Here is a 20,706-nt window from a genome sequence, read left to right as displayed (position 1 = left end):
CTGTCACTTTAAATTTTTGGTAGAAGTTGAAAATATGAACATTTTATATTTTAATATTAGGCAAAATTGACAGGAATGAACCCACTATTATTTTGGCAAATTATATAATAAATCAGTCTTAGAGTTATTTAAAAAAAAAAAAATCAGGGTTGGGGTTATGGCTCGGTGGTAGAGCACTTGCCTCCATGTATGAGGCACTGGGTTTGATCCTCAACATGGCATAAGAATAAATAAAAGTATTTTGTCCACCTACAACTAAAAATAAAAAAAATCAGCCTCAGTAGTTGCTTTGAGAGTCAAGCAATTGATTATGTGGGTAAGGACTTGATTAAAATCTATACCATCAAAGGTTAAAAATGATATTGATTTACACAGTAAGTCCTACTTAACATAAAAGTTTAAATTCTCCTCCCAAAAGCTGGTAGACCAAGCAGCACTGTGAAATAATCACAATCTACTAAAAAATAGAAGCTGTTTCTGTTGAAAAATAAGTAAAAATATTAATCCTGTTAAGCATAAGAAATTAGAGCTGAGCCCAAAGGAAACTCGAGAAAATTAAAAAAAAAAAAAAAGACAAGCTTGATAATCATTTTAAAATGACAGCAGTTTCCACTCAAAACCCAATAATTTTATTTATTTTTTTAAATATTTATTTTTTAGGTGTAGTTGGACACAATGCCTTTATTTTATTTATTTATATGTGGTGCTGAGGATTGAACCCAGGGCCCTACACACACTAGGCGAGCACTCCACTGCTGAGCCAAAACCCCAGCCCCAAAACCCAAGAATTTTAAAATTTCTTTTATTTCTACATAACATTTTTCCTTTAAAGTGAAATCATTATCATTTTTTCTATATAGTCCGGATACTTTTATACAATTTATAAAATTATCCCAAATAACAAAAAAATTCTTAAAATTTAAGTACTTCTATATTATAAGTGCTAAGCTAGACCTACTCACTCACCATTATGTAGTTCTCCTGTGACAGTGCCTTCTCCCTGTGGACTGCCATCCTGATCACGCCATTTCCAATCAAGGCCTCTGATAACACGAGCTCCTGGAACCATGTATTTCAGAACTTGGGAGCGTACTAGACGTCTCTGTCTTCTAAGATTAGCTTCTGCTTCTTTAGCTGCTTTCCCTGTAATGGACCAATTTCAGAAATATAATCCAAATCACTTTTTATAAATAAATTGTTGTAGTAAATTAAAAAAACAATCTCATATCCTCTCTTTACCTAGCTGATCTTCACATACTCCATTTACAGTGCCATAAACTTCAAATCCCGATAGTGAGAGGTAGTGTGTTTGTCCACTAGCATTCTTCCCCATTTGTTTGATTCTCACATGTCTCCACCCTTGCTTTTCATCCTTTGGTGGATCAAGAGGCCAAGTTGCAGTTGACCTATAAATGTGTTAGAGAAAAATGTTTTTAAACAGATAAAAAAGATGTTTCACACAGATAAAAAAGAAAAAAGCTGGGAAGATTTCTTCCATAATAGAGAGCTTTAGGAAAAACAAACTTTCATCTTCTTTAAGCAATTCATTTCAAGAATCAAGAAATCAATGGGGGAAAGGGTCAAGATACATTAAAACTGAAATGTTGTACCCAAACCCCCCAAAAAAGTATATTATTAATTTGACTCATAACACTAAAAGATTCAATTAATATCTAAATATAAAACAAAGCTTACAAGGAAAAGAAGTAAGCTTTTATGATTAAAAAAGTTCTTTAATTCCTGCTAAGTTTTAAATAATATATTGAAAATTTTTAACTCCAGAGCTTAAAAAGATAGGAAATATTACCTATTAATCCTAATGACAAGAAGCTCTTTTCATAATATGTCAAACACAGCAAGAAATTTAACCCCATATTCTAGTAATGACCCTTGATATGTGACATAATGTATAAGTAAAACTTACGAGGACTGGGGATGTTTATCAGTGGCATACTGCCTACCTAGCATATGCAAAGCTCTGGATTTAATTCCCAGTACTACAAATAAATAAGCAAAACAAAATAGAACAAATTTCTTTGAAATAAGAGCCACTGTTAATTTGTTGAATATTCGTGTGTACAATGTGACTGTATGGAGAGTTTATAGAAAACTAATCCCATTTTTTTTGCTGTTTCTACGCATGTGCTAAACACACACATACATATAAAATTTTAAAGTAAATATGCTCAGCTTTTTACTAATCTTTAACCTAAACTTTTTGACAAAGTTTCCAATACTTCAAAGCTTTAATGCCTAAGTACAGATCAAGTGATTTTGTTTACAAAAAGAAAATCTTGCTTCATTATTTCACAAAGAGAACTCTAGAGTACACAACTATAAAAATAAACAAAGCTTTTTACTAAGTTTTCCAATTTGCAAAGACTCCTCAACTAACCCTGGTTCATTGAGACTGCAGTCATCAACATGGGTATACAAAGAAGTCCAGTTCTGTCCATCTTTGGATACCTGGAAAACCCAATTTCTCAGGGCAGATCTTCCATAACCACGAGCATGACGAAGAGTATATGCTGATGGTATTACCCAGAGACCCAGATCTATGGCAAACCAGGCATTCTTATCATCATTACTATGACAATTTAAAGCTGAATTATCACGACTCAATATGTCTTCCAAGCGACCATAAGGTAGATTTCTTCCTTCTGAAGATGTTACTACTACAAGTCCATAAGCAGCTGGATTTACCCATTCATATGCAGTTCTACAGAAAAATAAAGAAAAATTAGAAATTAACATTTCTGCACCTTTTCATTAGCTTTTAAATATAAAATTGTATTAGTTAAATTCTACAACTAGCAACTTAAGACTTTTTTTCTTCATAAGAAATAATTTAGATAATCTTAAATTTAATCAGCAAGAAAAAAATTCCTTAAACTGCAGGATATTTTATTTGACTATCCAGACTTCTTTTCAGGTGAATACTGCCAGACTAGTTTAAAACGGATGACTTACTTTGCATTTGTCCCAATCCAGTAAATGATTCCATTCTCATCAAAATCATGCTGGTGCCGAAATACAAAATTTTGCCCTTCTCTTAATTTTCGAACAAAAACAAATGAAGATCGGTCAAAATCATACCACTGCTTTGCTACCTAAACCAAGCAAAATATGGAAGACATTCATCTTAATAATGAAATTTTCAAGTTGTTGTTGTTTTTGTTATTATATTTATTTTAATAAAACAAATGTTCATTTTATATAGTGTGTGTGTAAGAATATATAACAAACACCACCATTATATTTAATTATAATACACTGGTAAAAATATGGAAAAAAATAATTAATTTAAAAGCAAAAAATGGTCATTTTAAAATAATGGAAAAATAATTGCCAGCACCAATACATACATACCTACATAAATACTGAATACCATATATAAAAAAATAGAGGCACCCCACTACTTAATATCGCAGTATTTCTTTTATCTATTTCAATGAATAAAAGATATTGATAGCATACAAAAGCATTTTTCAATTATTTTTAATCATCACAAATTTTAATAGCCATATAAAACTAAAATTGTTAGAAATAATTATCAATTACCTGTTAAAATAAATTTTTTAATTTTTAAAGAAATAATTACACACTTGATTTTTTATTGATGGGCATTAAGACTGTATACACTATTTCAATATTACAAACTAATATAACAAACATCTTTATGTAGAAGGCATTCACAGTGTACACAAGATTATTATTATTTTTTATTTTTTGTCATACTGGGGTTTGGAACTCAGGACCTTGCACATGGTAGGTAAGCACTCTACTACTGAGCTACATCCACAGCTCTTTTTACTTTTTGAGATAGTATCTCACCAAGTTGCCCAGGCTGAGCAATTTCCCAAATCAGTGGGATTATAAGCACGAGACATTATGCCTAGCTTAAAAGATTATTTTCTAAAAATTAATTCCTAAAAAAATGGAATTACTGGGTCAAACTATATAACATAATTTAATACATACATCCCTAACTACTATTCTGAAAAGCTAAACCACAATAGAGAATGCTTATTTCAGCATATCCTTGCAGAACAAAAGCTCACCATTTTTAGGAGATATTGTTCTAGAGATTCAACTGTAGCTAAGGGTTCCATCTTCAACATTCTGCCAGTCCGATCTATCAGTGAAGTTTCACCAGGTGCACGTTCCAACCGAAATCGTAATCTTCTTGTAAGTATCTACACAGAAATGATCAAAATTCTTCAGAAAAATACCTTTTTTTCTTAGAAGTGTAAAAATAACTCATGCTACATGACTACAGCAACTGAGATTTATAAAATCTAGCCATAACAAAGAGATTGATGAATAATGTCTATTTTCTGATAACTGTTTTTTTTAAATGATCACTGAATAAATGATATTGGCTGTTGAGAAAAAAAAAAGTAAACTTGCCAGAATTTCTAAACAACAAGTATATAATACAAGAGTTTAAGTAAAATTATTATAAAACACTTTATAATACACTTTTAATAGAAATATTAAATCTCTAACTTATAACTTGCAATTTTCCAGGAAAGTTTCTGAAAAGTAACTAACTAGTTTATTCCTTTAAAGACAGAATATACTACATTATCTAAGGCTAATAATCTTTTTAAGATGCAAGATAGATTTTAATCCAATACACAAGCAACAAGGATAGAACTAGCAATTTTAGGTAGTTGTGTTTCTGTATAAATCTGAACTAATTACTATAAATATTATTAAATATTTACATGTGCATTTTAATAGTATTTCAGACTGCAAAATTACTAGAGGGCACATTCTGGCCTTCCTGCCTTTGGATCAAATCTCCTAAAATGAAAAGTATATAATACAAGATGTTCGTGTTCGAATGACTATATAATGGGTTAAATTTCCAGTCTCTGGGACTATTCATCAGCTCATTCACTTACCAAGTCTAAGAAGGATGGATCAAACAGTCTCCTTGTTCCTATTACTCTGTCTAAACAAAACACAAAGTAGCCCTCTATGTCTTTTTAAATACTATAGTCAGGTACAAGTATAGTATAATTTGCTGGATAAGCCTTTTAGTGTTAGAGTCTAGTATAGGCAAGTTTTGTTTGCTTTGAGTAGGCACTGCTTTGACATATATAAATCCTTAGCCACTTATTAACAGCTACACTTAATACCCAATGTAGTAGTATTAGGAGGTGGGTCCTTTGGAAGGTGATTAAGTCATGAGGGTAGAGCTCTAAGAAATGAGATTAGTGCCCTTAATAAAAAGAGGCCCCACCCAGTTGTGTTAGCATTATGTCTGTACTCCCCGTAACTAGGGAGGCTGAGGTAGGAGGATAAAAAGTTCATGGCCAACCTCAGCAATTTAATAAGACCATGTCTTAAAATAAATAGGACTGGGTGGGGTGCAGATCAGTGGTAAAAGCATCCTGAGGTTTGATCCCCAACATGGCAAATTAAAATAAAAAGTAAGGCAAAATTAGTGGCACACATCTGTGACCCCAGAGACTGGTGAAGGTTGAGGAAGGAGGATCACAAATTCTACAGCAGCCTGGGCAACTCAGTGAGATCCTAAATAAATAAAAGTGCTAGGTTATAGCTTAATAGTAGTGTGCCCCTGGACTCAATCCCCACTACCACAAAAATAAATGAATAAATAAAATAAAAGAAGGGCAAGGAAACTTGTTCATCCCTTTTTGCACATGAAGATTTACCTAGGTCTTCACCAGATACCAAATATGATAGTGCCTTACTCTAGGACTTTCCAGCACCCAGAATTGTCAGCATTAAGTTTCTGTTGTTTATAAATTACTACTCTAAGGTATTTTTGTTATACCAGCTCAAATGGAATAAAACAGGATGCAACACATAATTCTAGAATAAGAACTTTTTAAATCTGCTTTTTCTACTGATAAACTACCTATCCCTACTTACAATTGATCAATCAAGTATATTACTTATAATATTAAAATCCACAGTAATTCAATCAAATTTAAAATGCCAGTATATTGAGTCATTAAAAAGAATAATCAAATGGCATTTGAATTAAAACCTTAAAGATGAAGCAGAATTGTTCTTACTTTATACAATATGGAAGTTTTTCTAAAAAAAGAAAGCATATTGCTCTTCCCAAATACATTCATCTACATTAGCAACAACATTTTCATGGTTACCTGGAGGTTATATGTGGATCCTGGTGTGTCATACAAATGGAGAGGTAGACGTTCAATTGATTCTAATACAGCTATTAACTTTCGAATTAATGCAACTGCTGGTCGACTATGAAGAGAAAAATAATTGTTAAGAGTTTTGATGTAAAAGCATGAAAATGTTCATGCAGAAACTACAATAATCTATAATAGTAGGTCCTCTGCTTTCTTCATGGGTACAAAAAGAAGTGTAATTTCTATAAAACAACAAAGTTTTATGTTTCTTTTTTGACAGTACTGGGGATTGAACCCAGGGTGCTGTACCACAGAGCTACATCTCTAGCCCTTTTATTTTTTATTTTGAGACAGTCTCATTAAATTTCTGAGTCTGACCTCAAACTTTCAATCCTCTGCCTTAGCCTTCCAAATAGCTGAGGTTACAGGATGTGCCAACACACCCAGCAAAAGAATTTGTTTTCTTTTTTTGGTACCAGAGAATGAATGCAGAGGTACTTAACCACTGAGCCACATCTCCAGCCCTTTTTTATATTTTATTTTGAGATAGGGTCTCACTAAATTGCTAAGGCGGCATTTAAACTTGGGATCCTCCTGACTCAGTCTCTTGAGCTGCTGGGATTACAGGCATTTACCACCATGCCTGGCAAATTTTTTCTTTTTCCTTGTTTTTGGTATTGGTAATTAAAATCAGGGATGCTTGACCACTGAGCCACATCCCAGTCCCTTTTTATTTTGAAACAGAGTCTCACTAAGTTGCTTAGGGCCTTGCTAAATTACTAAGGCTGTTTTTGATCTTGCCACTAAAGTTGCTGGTATTATAGGCATGCACCACAGTGCCCACCAAGAAGTTTTAAAAATAAAAATATATGATGTCAAGGGTATCATAACATACACTTTATCACACATTATAAAGCTATAATTTGGCATAACATTTCTGGAAAACAATTGGAAAATTTGGATCAAGAAACTTTTTAAACCACCCATAAGATTTAATACAATAATACCATTTCAGCAATTTATGTGAAAAGATGCTTTAATCAAGACTAGTATATTGCGGGGTACAGTGGCGCATACCTGTAATCCCAGTGACTCAGAAGACTGAGACAGGAGGATCGCAAGTTCAAAGCCAACCTCAGCAAAAGCGAGGCACTAGACAACTCAGTGAGACCCTGTCTCTAAATAAAATACAAAATAGGGCTGGGGATGTGGCTCAGTGGTCAAGTGCCCCTGAGTTCATTCCTGGTACCTCTACCCACCGAAAAGATAATAAAAAATAAATAAAAAACAATAAAGTTGTAAAAGAAAGTTATCCTTAAAAGATTAGTATGTTTTAATATTTGCAATAGTTTAAATAACAGTATTTCAATAAATTATCATCCATGAAGTTATAATATGTACTGATCAAAAATATATTTTTAAGTCAATTTTAAACTAGCTGAACTTCATTTAATAAATTCAATCACATTCAAAAGCACACAAAATAGTAATAATGTACCCTCATCAACTCATAATCCAGCTTCAGCCTTGTGCTACTAATAGCAAATCTGTTTCTCTCCACCAGGGCCAAGGACTAAACCCAACATCTGGCCTGTACTGTATGAGACAAGCCACTGAACTAAATCCTCAACTGCTGCCTATCTACACCTGCAACTAGTTCTCTCCTTCCCATATATTTTGAAGAAATGACAGAGATCATATCATTTCACCTGAATATTTTTGAGTATGTATCCCTACAAAAAAAATATTTAAAAAATATTATTACCATACCTTAAAAAATTATCATCTGGTAACATCAAATAAATAGCAACTTTTCAAATCAAATTTCAACTCCCACCATTGAGCTACGTTTCCAGTCCCTAAGTAAGCTTTCTTGCACATTATCTAGATCATTGAGTTAAACCCCCAGCTCATGGATTTTACCTCTCGTCATCTTCATTTTCACTAAAGGCTGTTTTGAAAACATTTATTCTTTCTACCAGTTGACTACAATCTTGTTTCATATCCAAATCCATGCTCTAAAGAAAAACAAAGGACAAAGAACAACAACAAAAAAACTTACTAAAATTTATCAAAAACTCATGGAAACATATTACTATATTAAAAATTCTCAGTACAATTTGAGTGAAATCATTAATCATTTAATCTTTCAAAAACAATTCTTTCCACTGTATAGCTAGCAGCCATGGATAATAGATTTTTTTTTCAATGTTATAAGGTAGTCAACAATTTCACTGCTAAATCAATGTTTCCCAAAGTATGCAAAGTATTATCAAATTTTACTTTTACATGAATCAAAATTTTCCATTTTTACAGTATTATTTAATGAGGGTTAGAAGAAAACTGGTACTTCAAAACCATTTCGTAGATATTACTAAATGATGTAACACTGTATAATCACTGTTAGTTCAATAAATTGAAACACAGAGCAAACAGAAAAATTTATGAAGGGACTCTAAGACTTACTGAAGTAACAATGAAATTGTTTAAAGTGTATCATCACATACATATAACACAAGAAATTAAAATGGCCAGTAGAAATGAAATAGGAAGAAGTCTTTTCTTTCATTAAAATAAAGGGGAAAAAATTACCACAACAAAGAAATGTTCAAGGTAAACTATGTAGTTATATAAGGTTATTAATAAATACTTATCAAATATTCACATAAACTTCCTAAACTTTCATTGTTCATGAATTAGTTTCATTCATATAGTTTAGGTACCTAAACCTTATTTTATTTCACATAATTTGTGAGGAAATCAGAATAGTAATTAATGTTAAATCTTAGACTCAATGGTTCATTCAAAAAATCCTGAACAAACTGGAGAACTTAGAAATCAAAATTGACTCAATAATTTGATGCAATTGGCTTAAAGTGATAATACACTTGAAGAAATTAGAAATATTGAAGAAATTAGAAATATTTACTCAGTTTTTAAATCTAATAGAAAAACAACATAAAACCACTCTATCAGAAGTATAGTTACAAAAATTTTTAAATTATAAAAACTATACTATATTTTATACTTTGGTTCACTAAATAAACTTACATTGTTTAAAACAGTAAGAAGTGCTTGTACTAAACCACTGCTACACATTTCATATGGTGAAATTGTGTTTTCATCCTTCAAGAGTACAATTAGGTTTTCTAAAGCTGTCTTCATTAAATCTCGCCAAGTGTTCTCACCTTCAATACACTAAAAGAAAAACAAAATTTGGTGAACACCTCCCCCCAAATTTTTTTAAAAAAATAATTTATCATAGTTCAGGGATATAGCTCAGTAGTAGAGCCCTTGCTTAGCATATTAAAAACCCTGGCTTCATCCTCAACATCAACCACCCTACACATAAAAAATGATAATAATAATTCATCAGAACACCAATTATCATGAAAATAAATTAGATATTAAATAAGATTAAAAGTTATTAAAGCAAATTATGACTATCACAGGTCAATGTAGCCTTTTTAATAAAGGGCCCACTGTAAATAAATTATTGAACATGCCATTGTAAGACCCAAGCATTCACAGAAAACATGAAAACAAATGAATATTGCTATGTCAATAAACTTTGTGGACAATGACTGGTTTCCATGTGTCATGAAATATTTTTCTTTTGATTCTTCAACAATTTAAAAATAGAACAACTATTCTTTTTTTAAAAATTTTTTTTGTAGTTGTAGATAGATAGAATGCCTTTATTCTATCTATTTTTATGTAGGGCTGAGGATCAAACCCAGTGTCTCATGCATGTTACACAAGTGCTCTGCCACTGAGCTACAACCCCAGCCCCAGAAAAACCATTCTTAATTCACAAAACCATTAAGAAAAATCAGGTGGCAGGCCAGGTTTAGCTAGAGGATCATAATTTATTGACCCTTACTCAACACCCAACATGAAGGATAGTGGCAGGAAAAAAATTAAGATAAAATTCACTGTGTATAATAAAAATCAAAAGGATGACATACTTGTCTATTCGTATGAAGCTCCCAAGATGATTCTAATTGAGTTGCTATGTTTCTGAGTGTTACCACTACTCCACGAGGCATGCTTTCAACAGCTTTAAAGTGGTCGTCATATAAATCTCGAGCCATAGTTCGTACCTACAAAAATAAAGCAAATGTAAATTTTTATTGCAATTAGCAATTCTGCAACTCTTTCTTTTCACATGTATGTATAAAACTTTGAGAAACAAAATTTGGGAACTAGGGTGTAACTAAAGTGGTAGAGTGCTCCCCTTGCATGAGCAAGGCCCTGGGTTTGAATCAATAGCACAACAAAAAACAAAATAACAATTAAAGAAAACAAAAAAAAGAAAAAAGAAAGAAAGATGCCAGACACAGAGGAGTACTCCTGTAATCAGGAGCTTAGGAGCCTGAGACAGGGGAATCTTGAATTCAAAGCCAACCTCAGCAACAGTAAGGTACTATTAAGCAACTCAATGAGACCCTGTCTCTAAAAAAAATGTAAAATAGGGCTGATGATCTGGCTCAGTGGTCAAGTGCCCTTTCTCAGTTCAATCAAGAAAGAAAGGTTTCTTTTTCTTTTAGTGGGGGAGGGGCAGTAACTGGAGTTTGAACCCAAGGCCACATTACCATTAAGCTACATTCCCAGCCCTTTTTAATTTATATTTTGAGACAGGGTCTCCCTAAGTTGTTTAGGGCCTCACTAAATATTTTGCTGAAGCTGGATTCAAACTTGTGATCCTCTTGTTTCAGCCTCCCAAACCACTAGGATCACAGGCATACACCAATGTGTCCAGCTAGAAATAAAGTTTTTGTGCCATAATGACTTCCAAAAACATTACCTCTTCTATTCATATGTCAAGTATCCCAATGTTTATAAAGCAAATATTAACTAAAATAACTCATATTTTTACATTTTGGTTTAAATAACCAAATGAGTACTTATAAAAATAAATTACATAATTTGTAAAAATTTAACTTTGCTCTTTTATTTAAATAATTAAAGTAACTTATGGTGAACCAATTAGAAAATACAAATAAGGCCAGGCATACTGGCACACACTGTTAATCCCAGAGGTTCAGGAGACTAAGACAAGAGAATCACAAGTTCAAAGCCAGCCTCAGCAACTTTGTAAGACCTTGTTTCAAAATAAAAAGTAAAAAAGAATTGGGAATGTTACTCAGTGGTTAAGCATTCCTGGTAACCAACAACAACAAACCAAGTACAAATAAGCCCTGAAAAAGGGAAAATTAAACTCCATCAACCAAAGTTGACCCTTTCAACATTAAGGTACATACCTAAGTCTTTTAAAATTATTCACATATAATATATACTTGGCACTCTTAATTTATATATTTCATCATGAGGAAAAAAATGTTACTGTCAATTTGAGCACTAATTATCTGTTATTTAAGTCAAAATAAAGTTATTTGAGAACAATCCATATGTCCTAAATTTAAATTTGACAAAACTGAGTAAAAGACACTATTTACAAATATATGTTCAAATAATGTAAATTTATGGTTTAGGTGATTATATTTTAATCACAAACTAACTCGATATATCTCTAATGCAACACAAAAGAAAAAGAACCTCTTCCTAAAGTACATAATACCTTTCTACTATATATGTCCTTCAGAATATTTATAGATAGCAACTTCTGGTTATTGGACAACTTCAAAGTATTCCTTTATAAAAGAGCATTAATATGTTAACCTGGGGACTGGAATTGTAGCGCAGTGGTAGAGTGCTTGCCTAGCATGTGTGAGGCATTGGGTTCAATTCTCAACACAGCATATAAATAAGCAAAATAAAGGTCCATTGACCTTTAATTTTAGTTGAAATTAAAAAAAAATAAGTAAACTTGAGGTTAAAACTAACAGCTAAAATAGTATATTTTGAAACTTACTAATACATAAAAGACCAGCCAACCAACTGGTCACTGACTTACGGCTCATTTCAATTCATCGATTCAAATCAAGAAAGTACAGGAGAGAAGATACATGGCTCATTGATAGCGAGCTTGCCTAGCAAGCACAAGGTCTTGGGTTTGATCTCCAGCACACACAAAAAAAGAATCAATAATCCTCAATACAAAGGTTAAACATCACTATTCCTAAAATCCAAAATCTGAAATTTTGAGCACCAATATGATGTCATAAGCAGAAAATTACACACCATAAAACTTTATTTCACATATAAAATTATTTTAAAATATTGTATAAAATTACCTTCAGGCAATGTACATGAAATACAAATCAGGGTGGTGGTGGGGGGGGTTGGTAGTATTGGGAAAGTGCAAATTATGTTTACACATGGGTATCATCCTCAAGATATCTCATGAATATGAGAATGTTCCAAATCCCAAAAATATCCAAAATCTGAAGCACTTCTGATTTCAAGCACTTCAAATAAGAGCTACTCAATCTATACTAACCCCTGAGATAAGTGTCAGTTTTTAAAAGTTTTATCATTGTTCAAGGATTCATATTTACAAATTTGATTATTCAATAAATGTGTAGTCTCAAATCAAAGTTTCTAATGTTTTTATGATTATTTGTGGACATGTACTACTTAGCAAAAATTTGAGTTGCCCAATATGTATGTTCCCAACTCAGTTCAAACAAAGTGATATACTGATTTCAACTCTCATACTGTAAATAAATATCCTTTTCAGTCTATTCAGTGTCTTCTTTTTCACATTTGTGCTTTTTTTTTTTGTAATTTCACTGTTTTATATGCCCACTCAAAACATAGTGCAGAAGTACTGTCTAGTTGTTAACACTGTGATGAATCTTTTTTTTAAAATATTTAATTTTTAGTTTTAGGTAGACACAATATCTTTATTTTATTTTTATATGGTGCTTAGAATCGAACCCAATGACTCACTCACTGTGGGCGAGCGTGCTACCACTTGAGCCACACCCCCAGCCCTGTGATGAATCTTACAGAATAAAAACTGTGCTACTAAAAAAAAAAAAAAAAGTCTTATTCTGGTATGATGATGCTGTTGGCCAATTCAATGTTGTTAACAAATCAACCATACAAATTAAATCATTAAATAAGGTATCTTTAAACATAAACAAACATAAAACAAGGTTACATATGCATCACTTGATAAAGCCTCTGTGAATAATAACAACTATACTTAGTTCAAATTCCTTTTAATATCTAAGACCATCCTAAATAGTATTAAATTTCTTTCTCAAATGTTTTCAACATATTCTAAGTAATCTTTGGCCTTAAACTCAAAAAAAAAAAAAAAAAAACCAACACAGGAGCAACCCCAAAATTACATAACTATAAAGGGCAAACTTACTCATAAGAAAAAAAAAAAAGAACTGAAGCTGTTCTTCCCAAAATCTAGCATCAGAATAGCCTCAGGATATAACCCAACACAGTCACAAAAGGAATTAAAGACATGAAATCCTCCTGTGGCCCTCTATATAAAAGTTCTCCAAATCAAATGCATTAATCACACGTACTCTCCAATAATGAGAATACTTACAAGCATTCTTTGCATATATACTTAAACACTATTTTATATTACCATTATAAGGTAAAATAAACATTTGTAACTTGAAAATGTTTAATCTATGGGATTATGATAATTATATTTAAAAAAATAAAAACTGCAGAGCGACTAATATAATAAAGATGGAATTTTGCTAGCCATTTAAAAGAACAATGCATATCTGATGAATAGAATTTAAAAATACTATGATTCTGAGCTCAATAATGCAAATGGAGAGTATTCCCTATATCTTGCCCTCCCAATACTAGGATCAGGGCCTTGCACATGGCTAGGCAAGCACTCTACTGAATTTACACCCTCTTCCCTGATATCTTTTTAATATAGTGATTTTATCTAAGATAGCCAATAAACTGAGCACCAAAATGATCTGGATTTAGAGCCAAGCAGTTAAGTTGCATTATCAAGAAGTACAAAATCAGATTATAAAGTATAATGATCATTTTTAATCCCACTGTATCACTAAAAATATTATCATCATTAATAATCTCAGTATGAGTTTAAAGGGGTTGGTTGGGGATGTAGTTCACTGATAGAGCACTTGCCCAGCATACAAAAAGCCTTGTATTTCAATGCAATATTACTCAGCCATAAACAAGAATGAAATTATGACATTTGCCAGTAAATGGATACAACTGGAGACTATCATGCTAAGTGAAATAAACCAATCTCAAGAAAACAAAGGCCAAATGTTCTCTCTGATATGTAGATGCTGATTCACAATAGGCATGGTGGGAGTGGGAGAGTGGAAGTTCACTGAAATGGGCTGGGGGTGGGGTGGGGATGGGAATGGGAAAAATAGTAGAATGAATAGGACATAGTTCCTATGTTCATACATGACCAGTTAACTCCACATCATGTACAACCATAAGAATGGAAAGTTATACTCCATTTATATCAAAATACATTCTACTGTCATGTGTAACTAAAAAGAATTTTTAAAAATTTTTTAAATAAAAAACATTCAGTTGGCCATCTGAGGTCTTTTGAGGTTCCTTATCCATTTCATTTTTTTTCTTTCTATTTTTGCCTATAATCTATAAATCACTTTGGGTAGTATGAACATTGTCAAAATGTCATTAAAATAATGTTATTCAAAAGGGGGGAAGGCTGGAGTTGTGGCTCAGTGGTAGAGAACTTGCCTGTCATTCGTGAGGCCCTGGGTTTTGACCCTCAGCACTGATATCAACAAATAAACGAAAGATCTATTGACAACTAAAAAATATTTTTTAAAAAAGCCTGTTTGATCCCCTGTACTATAAAAAAAGTTTGTGATATTTAATCAGAAATATTAAATAATTTAATTCTTTTTCTCGTTAATTCCTGGGTTTGCCTCAGTTTTAATGTTGGTATTTAGAGTAGGTATAAAGAATATTTTATAAAAAATAATGAGCAAAGAAAAATAGAAAACTAAAAATGTCATATTTGAAAAGCTTATGTTATATGGCTCAAGGTTTTTGTTTTCTGTCTTTTTTTAGTACCAGAGATTGAACCCAGGGGCACTTAATTACGGAGCCACATTCCCAACCCTTGCTAAATTGCTGACACTGAGTTTGAACTCTAAATCCTTCTGTCTCAGCTTCCCGAGCTGCTGGGATTACAGGAGTGTGCCACTGCATCTGGCTGGCAGTTTTTCAATGTTTATAAGCTATCACTGAAAATTTTTCAACTCAATATCAAACAGAAAAAAAGCACATTTCACAAATATACCTTTTGCTTTGTTTTTTCTAACTTGGATTTCAGTTTTCTGCCTCTTTTGCCAGTCCATCCAGTCACAAATTCTGAACCTTAGGAGTGGGACAACAAAAGAACAATTCACATAACATACTTCATTGCAATTTTACATATTCATTTATTCTTACCTGCTAAACTTAGCTACATACTTACCCAAAGAAGTTTCTGCAGTAAATGAATGCTTGGTTCCTCTATTAGATTCAAATACAAAACCAGGTAAATCTTCTTTCAATATTGTAGCTTGCTGACCATCTGAGTTATGAATAGCAATTTCTCCTTCTTTCAAGCATGTTAATGACCAATTCCCTACAGTAAGTTTAGTGGGTCCTGGTGCTGAGAGTATAGGTTGACTTGAAGTAGATGGCTTTACTTGGCCTCGGGCTCTTTGTAACTTCTCTAAGAATTCACTTCTGCTTTCTACAAAGACAAAATACTTAATTTAAAACCTCATTCCTTTAGACTATTCCATGTTCAAAAATAAATAGAAACTACCTATTAGAATGTCAATTTTATAAAAGAAAAATTAGCATAGAGTTTTGTCCTTTGGAATCCTCTCACTTGTTTGATCTATTTAGGTTTAAGCATAAAAGCAATCTTATAGGTGTAATTTTTTAAAAAGGTGAACCTTCTGAGAAAAGATATAACTTGAAAAAGCAATAAACCCATGCTATTTACCACTACATGACAAAAGACAGATTTATCTAAAGACTGAAAAGATTATAAGTAGCTATAGTGCTGTTCAATTAGCATAGCGATAGAGCTCTTGCCTGAAAAGTAAAAGGCCCTGGGTTCGATTCCCAATACTGCAAAAGCAAAATGAAACAAAACAGAAGGTATTTATGAAATACTTACTTGTATAATTTTTCTGCTATTATTAAAGAAATTGACCACATGATCATCTAGAATGTGCTTACTCCTGTGATAATAGTAGCAAAAATATAAAGAGAAAAATAAATTGTAGAAGCTAAAAAAGTATTTTAACTGAAACAAAATATTACCTGAACTATCCGATCCACCTTCAGGACTACCACTTGAATACATGGTAGCAAGTTTTCCATCCAAGATAAATCTGAACCATCCATTACTGCCATTAGACAATTCCAAGGCTGCTGCATCACTCCAAATATATAAGCAGTCCCTTCCCCTAATGATTGACCAGTCTCTCCAATGATATGGTTTACCTTGCTGTAATTCTTTAGCATCTTCTTGTGGTTCATCTTCCTAAATATGCAAAAATTATTCAATGAAATGTAGAAAATAATTTTATTTCAAATATTAAGTATTGTAAAAACTTGACTATGAATCAAATTCAGAAAATAAACATATTAAACACAATTTTCAGTTGCTTATGGTTTAATATGTATTGTGATTATCTAATTACCTATAACTGAATCTTAAAATTATTTAAGTCCTAAAAATGCTAAGAAAACCATATGAAAAATGACCTAAATTATATCATGTTCATTTGAAAGACCAATGGATGAGAGTTTTATTTATATAATTAATACTCTGAAGATCTTGGTAAACTCACTATACATCTCTTGGGTCTGATGATTTGTAACAAATGGAGACTTAGATGGGACCACTGATATTTGAACCAAATGGTGCCTCAGAATCACCAGAGAAACTTCTAAAAAATAAATCCCAAGGGACTAGGCATGTTAGCTCAGTAACAGAGTATTTGCCTAGCATGCCAAAAGGTTTGGGTTCAATTTCCAGTACCACACATATATATACATACATACATATATTAATTCTGAGCTTGAACTATAGTTCAGTAATAGAGCACATGCCTAGTGCGTGTGTGTGAGGCCCAGAGTTTAATCCCCAGCCTTGCAAAAAATAAAAAACAAATGTCTTAGATAAAGAAAATGTGACATATACGGAATGGATTAATATTTGGCCATTAAAAAAGAATGAAATCCTGACATCTGAGGCAATGTGCATGCAACTAAAGGACATTATATTAAGTAAAATAAGACAGATACAAAAAGACAAGTACTGTACAATCTCACGCATACGTAGAAGCTAAAATACATATACTCTCTTGGAAGAGAGTAGAATAGTGGTCACTAGAGGCCAGAAAAGAGAAGGGAAAGTTGGAATCGAAGGAGGTTGGATAATGGTACCAAAATATAGTTAGCTAGGAGCAATAGGTTCTTATGTTTTATAGCACAGCAGAGTAATGATAGTCTATGATAATTTATTAAAAGAATTAGAAAAAAGGAAGTTGAATGCTCCCAACACAAAGATATGACAGATATTTAAGATGGAAATGCTAATTACCCTGATTTGATCATTACATACTGTACACACAACTCAAATTATCACAGTGTGACCCTCAAATGTGTAAAATTATTATGTCAATCAAAATCAAATAAAAAAATAAATTCAAAGGCCCCCTCCTTGGCCAACTAAATCAACAGACTGTATCATTTCTATGATCATATGGATATTTTATTTAGAGAATGCTTTTTAAAAAAATGAAAACAAGGGGCTGGGGCTCAGCGGTACAGCACATGCCTGGCATGCTTGCGGCATTGGGTTTGATTCTTAGCACCACATATAAACAAATAAAATAAACATCATCAACAACTAAAAAAAAAATTTAAAGAAAAAATGAAAACAAAAATCAACCTGCTAACATTCTGTAGCTTAACCTCAGATCCTGAAAGTTTTCAGAATCTGTCTACACATAAGAACATCTGCTCTGGGCCAGGATAGATTAACAAAGGACCTAGTCTTTCACATCCATAGTAAACCACTCTAAACTTGACAAGATATATGGGGGAAAAAAAAGTATTTTCAAATATGGGACAACAGACAACACAGAATTGTGATCCCCAAGAAAATGAATGCAACAAACCAAGAAACAATTTCCTAGCTGGGGTCACAGAAAGTGAGGGGAAAAAAAAATAAGTCTAGCAGTATAAATTGAGAAAATGGGAATAAGAGTTTAAGGTATTAAAGACAACTGGATTATTTTAAGGATGAGTTCGGGATTAGGGAAATAAGCCAAAAACACCTGCAGAAATCTGAAACATGGTTTCAACTGAGCATTAGACTACTAAAGTATAGGGTCATACTCTAAAGAGTGGGCAAAAAAACACCTGGAATGTTGTAAGTGGAACAAGATCAAGAAATCATACAAGTGACTATCAAGAATTTAAAGGGAAACATCAACATAAGAGAAAAACCAGAAGAAAAAGATGAAAAATACAATACCTAAAATGAAAATCTCACTAGATGCGATCAGTGTGTGTGTGTGGGGGATCAGCAAAATCAATCAGGCATAAAGCAAAACAAAAACGACTGGGGCGGCAGGGTGGGGGGGAGACAAAAAAAAAGAATGCTTCAGTGACCCATGTGACAATAAAAAGTAGTCTAATGAGTGTGTAATTTGAGACCAGGCAAAAAAGAAGAAAAAAATATTTCAAGTATTAACAGCCAAATATATTACAAATTTGACAAAAGCTATAAGCCCATAAAGAAACTCACAAGAACATAGTATCAAGCAGTCGTACACACATACAAAAGTGCACGAAAGTGAATCCACACACACAGGCACATTACAGTAAAAACACTGAAAAATCGGTGATAAGAATCTTTAAAAATAGGGAGAGGAGATATATCCAAAGAAAACAACTTCTTATCAGAAATTATGCTAATAATAATAATAAATAATAGCAATGAAACTTTTTTGGGGGGTATTAGGGATTGAACTCAGGGATACATGATCACTGAGGGTCACTCGACCACTGAGCCACATCCCCAGCCCTATTTTTTGTATTTTATTTAGAGACAGGGTCTCACTGACTTGTTTAGTGCCTTCAGGTTGCTGAGGCTGGCTTTGAACTCAGGATCCCCCCTGTCTCGGGCTCCTGAGCCGCTGGGATTACAGGCGCTAACTGAAACACCTTTAAAGTATTCAAAAACGATAAACTATAAGTACTGTAGACACTGAAAGTATTCATTAAAAATGAAGATGAAACAGGTTGGGGATACAGCTTAGTGCTAGCATGCTAAGACTCTGGGTTCAACCCCAAGCATTTCCCTCCAAAAGAAAGGTTAACTAGTATTTTCAGATCAACAAAATCTGACAGAAAAAAATTTTGATGAAGTCCAACTCATTCATTTTTGTGTTTCTAGTATAATATTCCCCCCCCGCCAGGACTGGAGATTAAACCCAGGGACTTTGCCACTGAGCCACATCTCAAGCCCCTTCAATTTTTATTTTGAGACAGGCTGTTGCTAAAATGCCGAAGCTGGCCTTGAATTTGTGATCATCTCGTTTCACTATCTCAAGCAGTTTGGAGTACAAGGGTGCCCTACCACACCTGAATATACTATAATTTTTTAAAGATTCATTTAAGAAATTTTTGACAAAAGCCATGGTATGAAGAGCTGAAGAGTTCCCTTTTCTCTCTGAAGTTTTACAATTTTAGTTCATATATTTCAGCATGCGTTGCTGTTAATTCTTATATATGGTGAATATATTAAGGGTAAAGTAAAGGTTCAACATTTTGCATATATTATTAATTTTCAAAAAGATCTTCATTTCCTGATTGAATTGTTTTAACAATTTTGCTAAGTATCAATGATCAAGTATACTTAAGTCATTAATCTATCCACAGATTACTTTCATAGTCTGCTTTATAAAAGAATTGAAATTTGGGGCTGGGATTGCGGCTCAAGGGTAGAGCGCTCGCCTAGCGTGTGCAAGGCCCTGGGTTGGAACCTTAGTATCACATAAAAATAAATAAATAAAACAAAAGTACTGTGTCCAACTACAACTAAAAAATAAATTTAAAAAATAAAATAAACATTGTGTCCACCTACAACTAAAACAAATATTAAAAAAAAAAGAATTGGAATCTGCTTCAACTTTATTCCTTTACAAGGTTGCTTTGGCCATTGTAGAGCCACTGTACTCATTCACATATGAAGTTTTAATTTGCTGATTTCTATAAAAAGCCTTCTGAGGGGCTAGGGTTGTGGCTCAGCGGTAGAGCACTTGCCTTGCACGCACAAGACCCTGGGTTCGATCCTCAGCTCCACATAAAAATAAATAAGTGAAATAAAGGTATTGTGCCCAACTGTAACTAAAAAATAAATATTAAAAAAAAAAGACTTCTGGGATCTGTTGAGATTGCTATAACCTATGTCTCAGTGGTTCAATCCCTACCACCAAAAAAACCCAAGGAATAAATGAGACAATACATTTGTACATTTGTTTTTTCTTAAATGCCATAGCAAATCTGATGATTCACCAGGTCTAAGAAACACACGCACTCTTTCACATCCCTTAGGATTTTGTAATTACTACTCATACACTAC

At 32.8% G+C, this 20,706-nt stretch overlaps 2 protein-coding genes across 11 annotated transcripts in view; one reads left to right on the top strand and one right to left on the bottom strand.

Moving 5' to 3' along the window:
- The window catches only part of Ap4s1 (adaptor related protein complex 4 subunit sigma 1), an 81,779-nt gene extending 68,995 nt beyond the window's left edge, over positions 1-12,784 (top strand). Inside the window, exon 5 of the mRNA XM_078050265.1 lies at positions 7,702-12,784. Within this exon, the coding sequence (XP_077906391.1) occupies positions 7,702-7,794 (93 nt within the window). The 3' untranslated portion in view covers positions 7,795-12,784. The remainder of the gene's footprint in view (positions 1-7,701) is intronic.
- The window catches only part of Hectd1 (HECT domain E3 ubiquitin protein ligase 1), a 91,827-nt gene that overhangs the window by 28,118 nt on the left and 43,003 nt on the right, over positions 1-20,706 (bottom strand). For all 10 annotated transcript variants that reach the window (XM_013357442.3, XM_013357443.3, XM_040275211.2 and 7 more), the window contains exons 13-24: positions 16,368-16,590; positions 15,523-15,786; positions 15,346-15,422; positions 10,106-10,240; positions 9,189-9,335; positions 8,061-8,155; positions 6,147-6,252; positions 4,062-4,196; positions 2,971-3,110; positions 2,396-2,719; positions 1,240-1,406; positions 967-1,143 (exon numbers count right to left, since the gene is read on the bottom strand). In XM_013357442.3, coding sequence (XP_013212896.1) covers positions 967-1,143; positions 1,240-1,406; positions 2,396-2,719; positions 2,971-3,110; positions 4,062-4,196; positions 6,147-6,252; positions 8,061-8,155; positions 9,189-9,335; positions 10,106-10,240; positions 15,346-15,422; positions 15,523-15,786; positions 16,368-16,590 — 1,990 coding nt within the window. The remainder of the gene's footprint in view (positions 1-966; positions 1,144-1,239; positions 1,407-2,395; positions 2,720-2,970; positions 3,111-4,061; positions 4,197-6,146; positions 6,253-8,060; positions 8,156-9,188; positions 9,336-10,105; positions 10,241-15,345; positions 15,423-15,522; positions 15,787-16,367; positions 16,591-20,706) is intronic.

Source organism: Ictidomys tridecemlineatus, chromosome 5 (assembly GCF_052094955.1).
Source record: "Ictidomys tridecemlineatus isolate mIctTri1 chromosome 5, mIctTri1.hap1, whole genome shotgun sequence".
Taxonomy (NCBI): domain Eukaryota; kingdom Metazoa; phylum Chordata; class Mammalia; order Rodentia; family Sciuridae; genus Ictidomys; species Ictidomys tridecemlineatus.
Note: the sequence above shows the minus strand (reverse complement) of the source record. Positions and strands in the feature narration are given on the sequence as shown.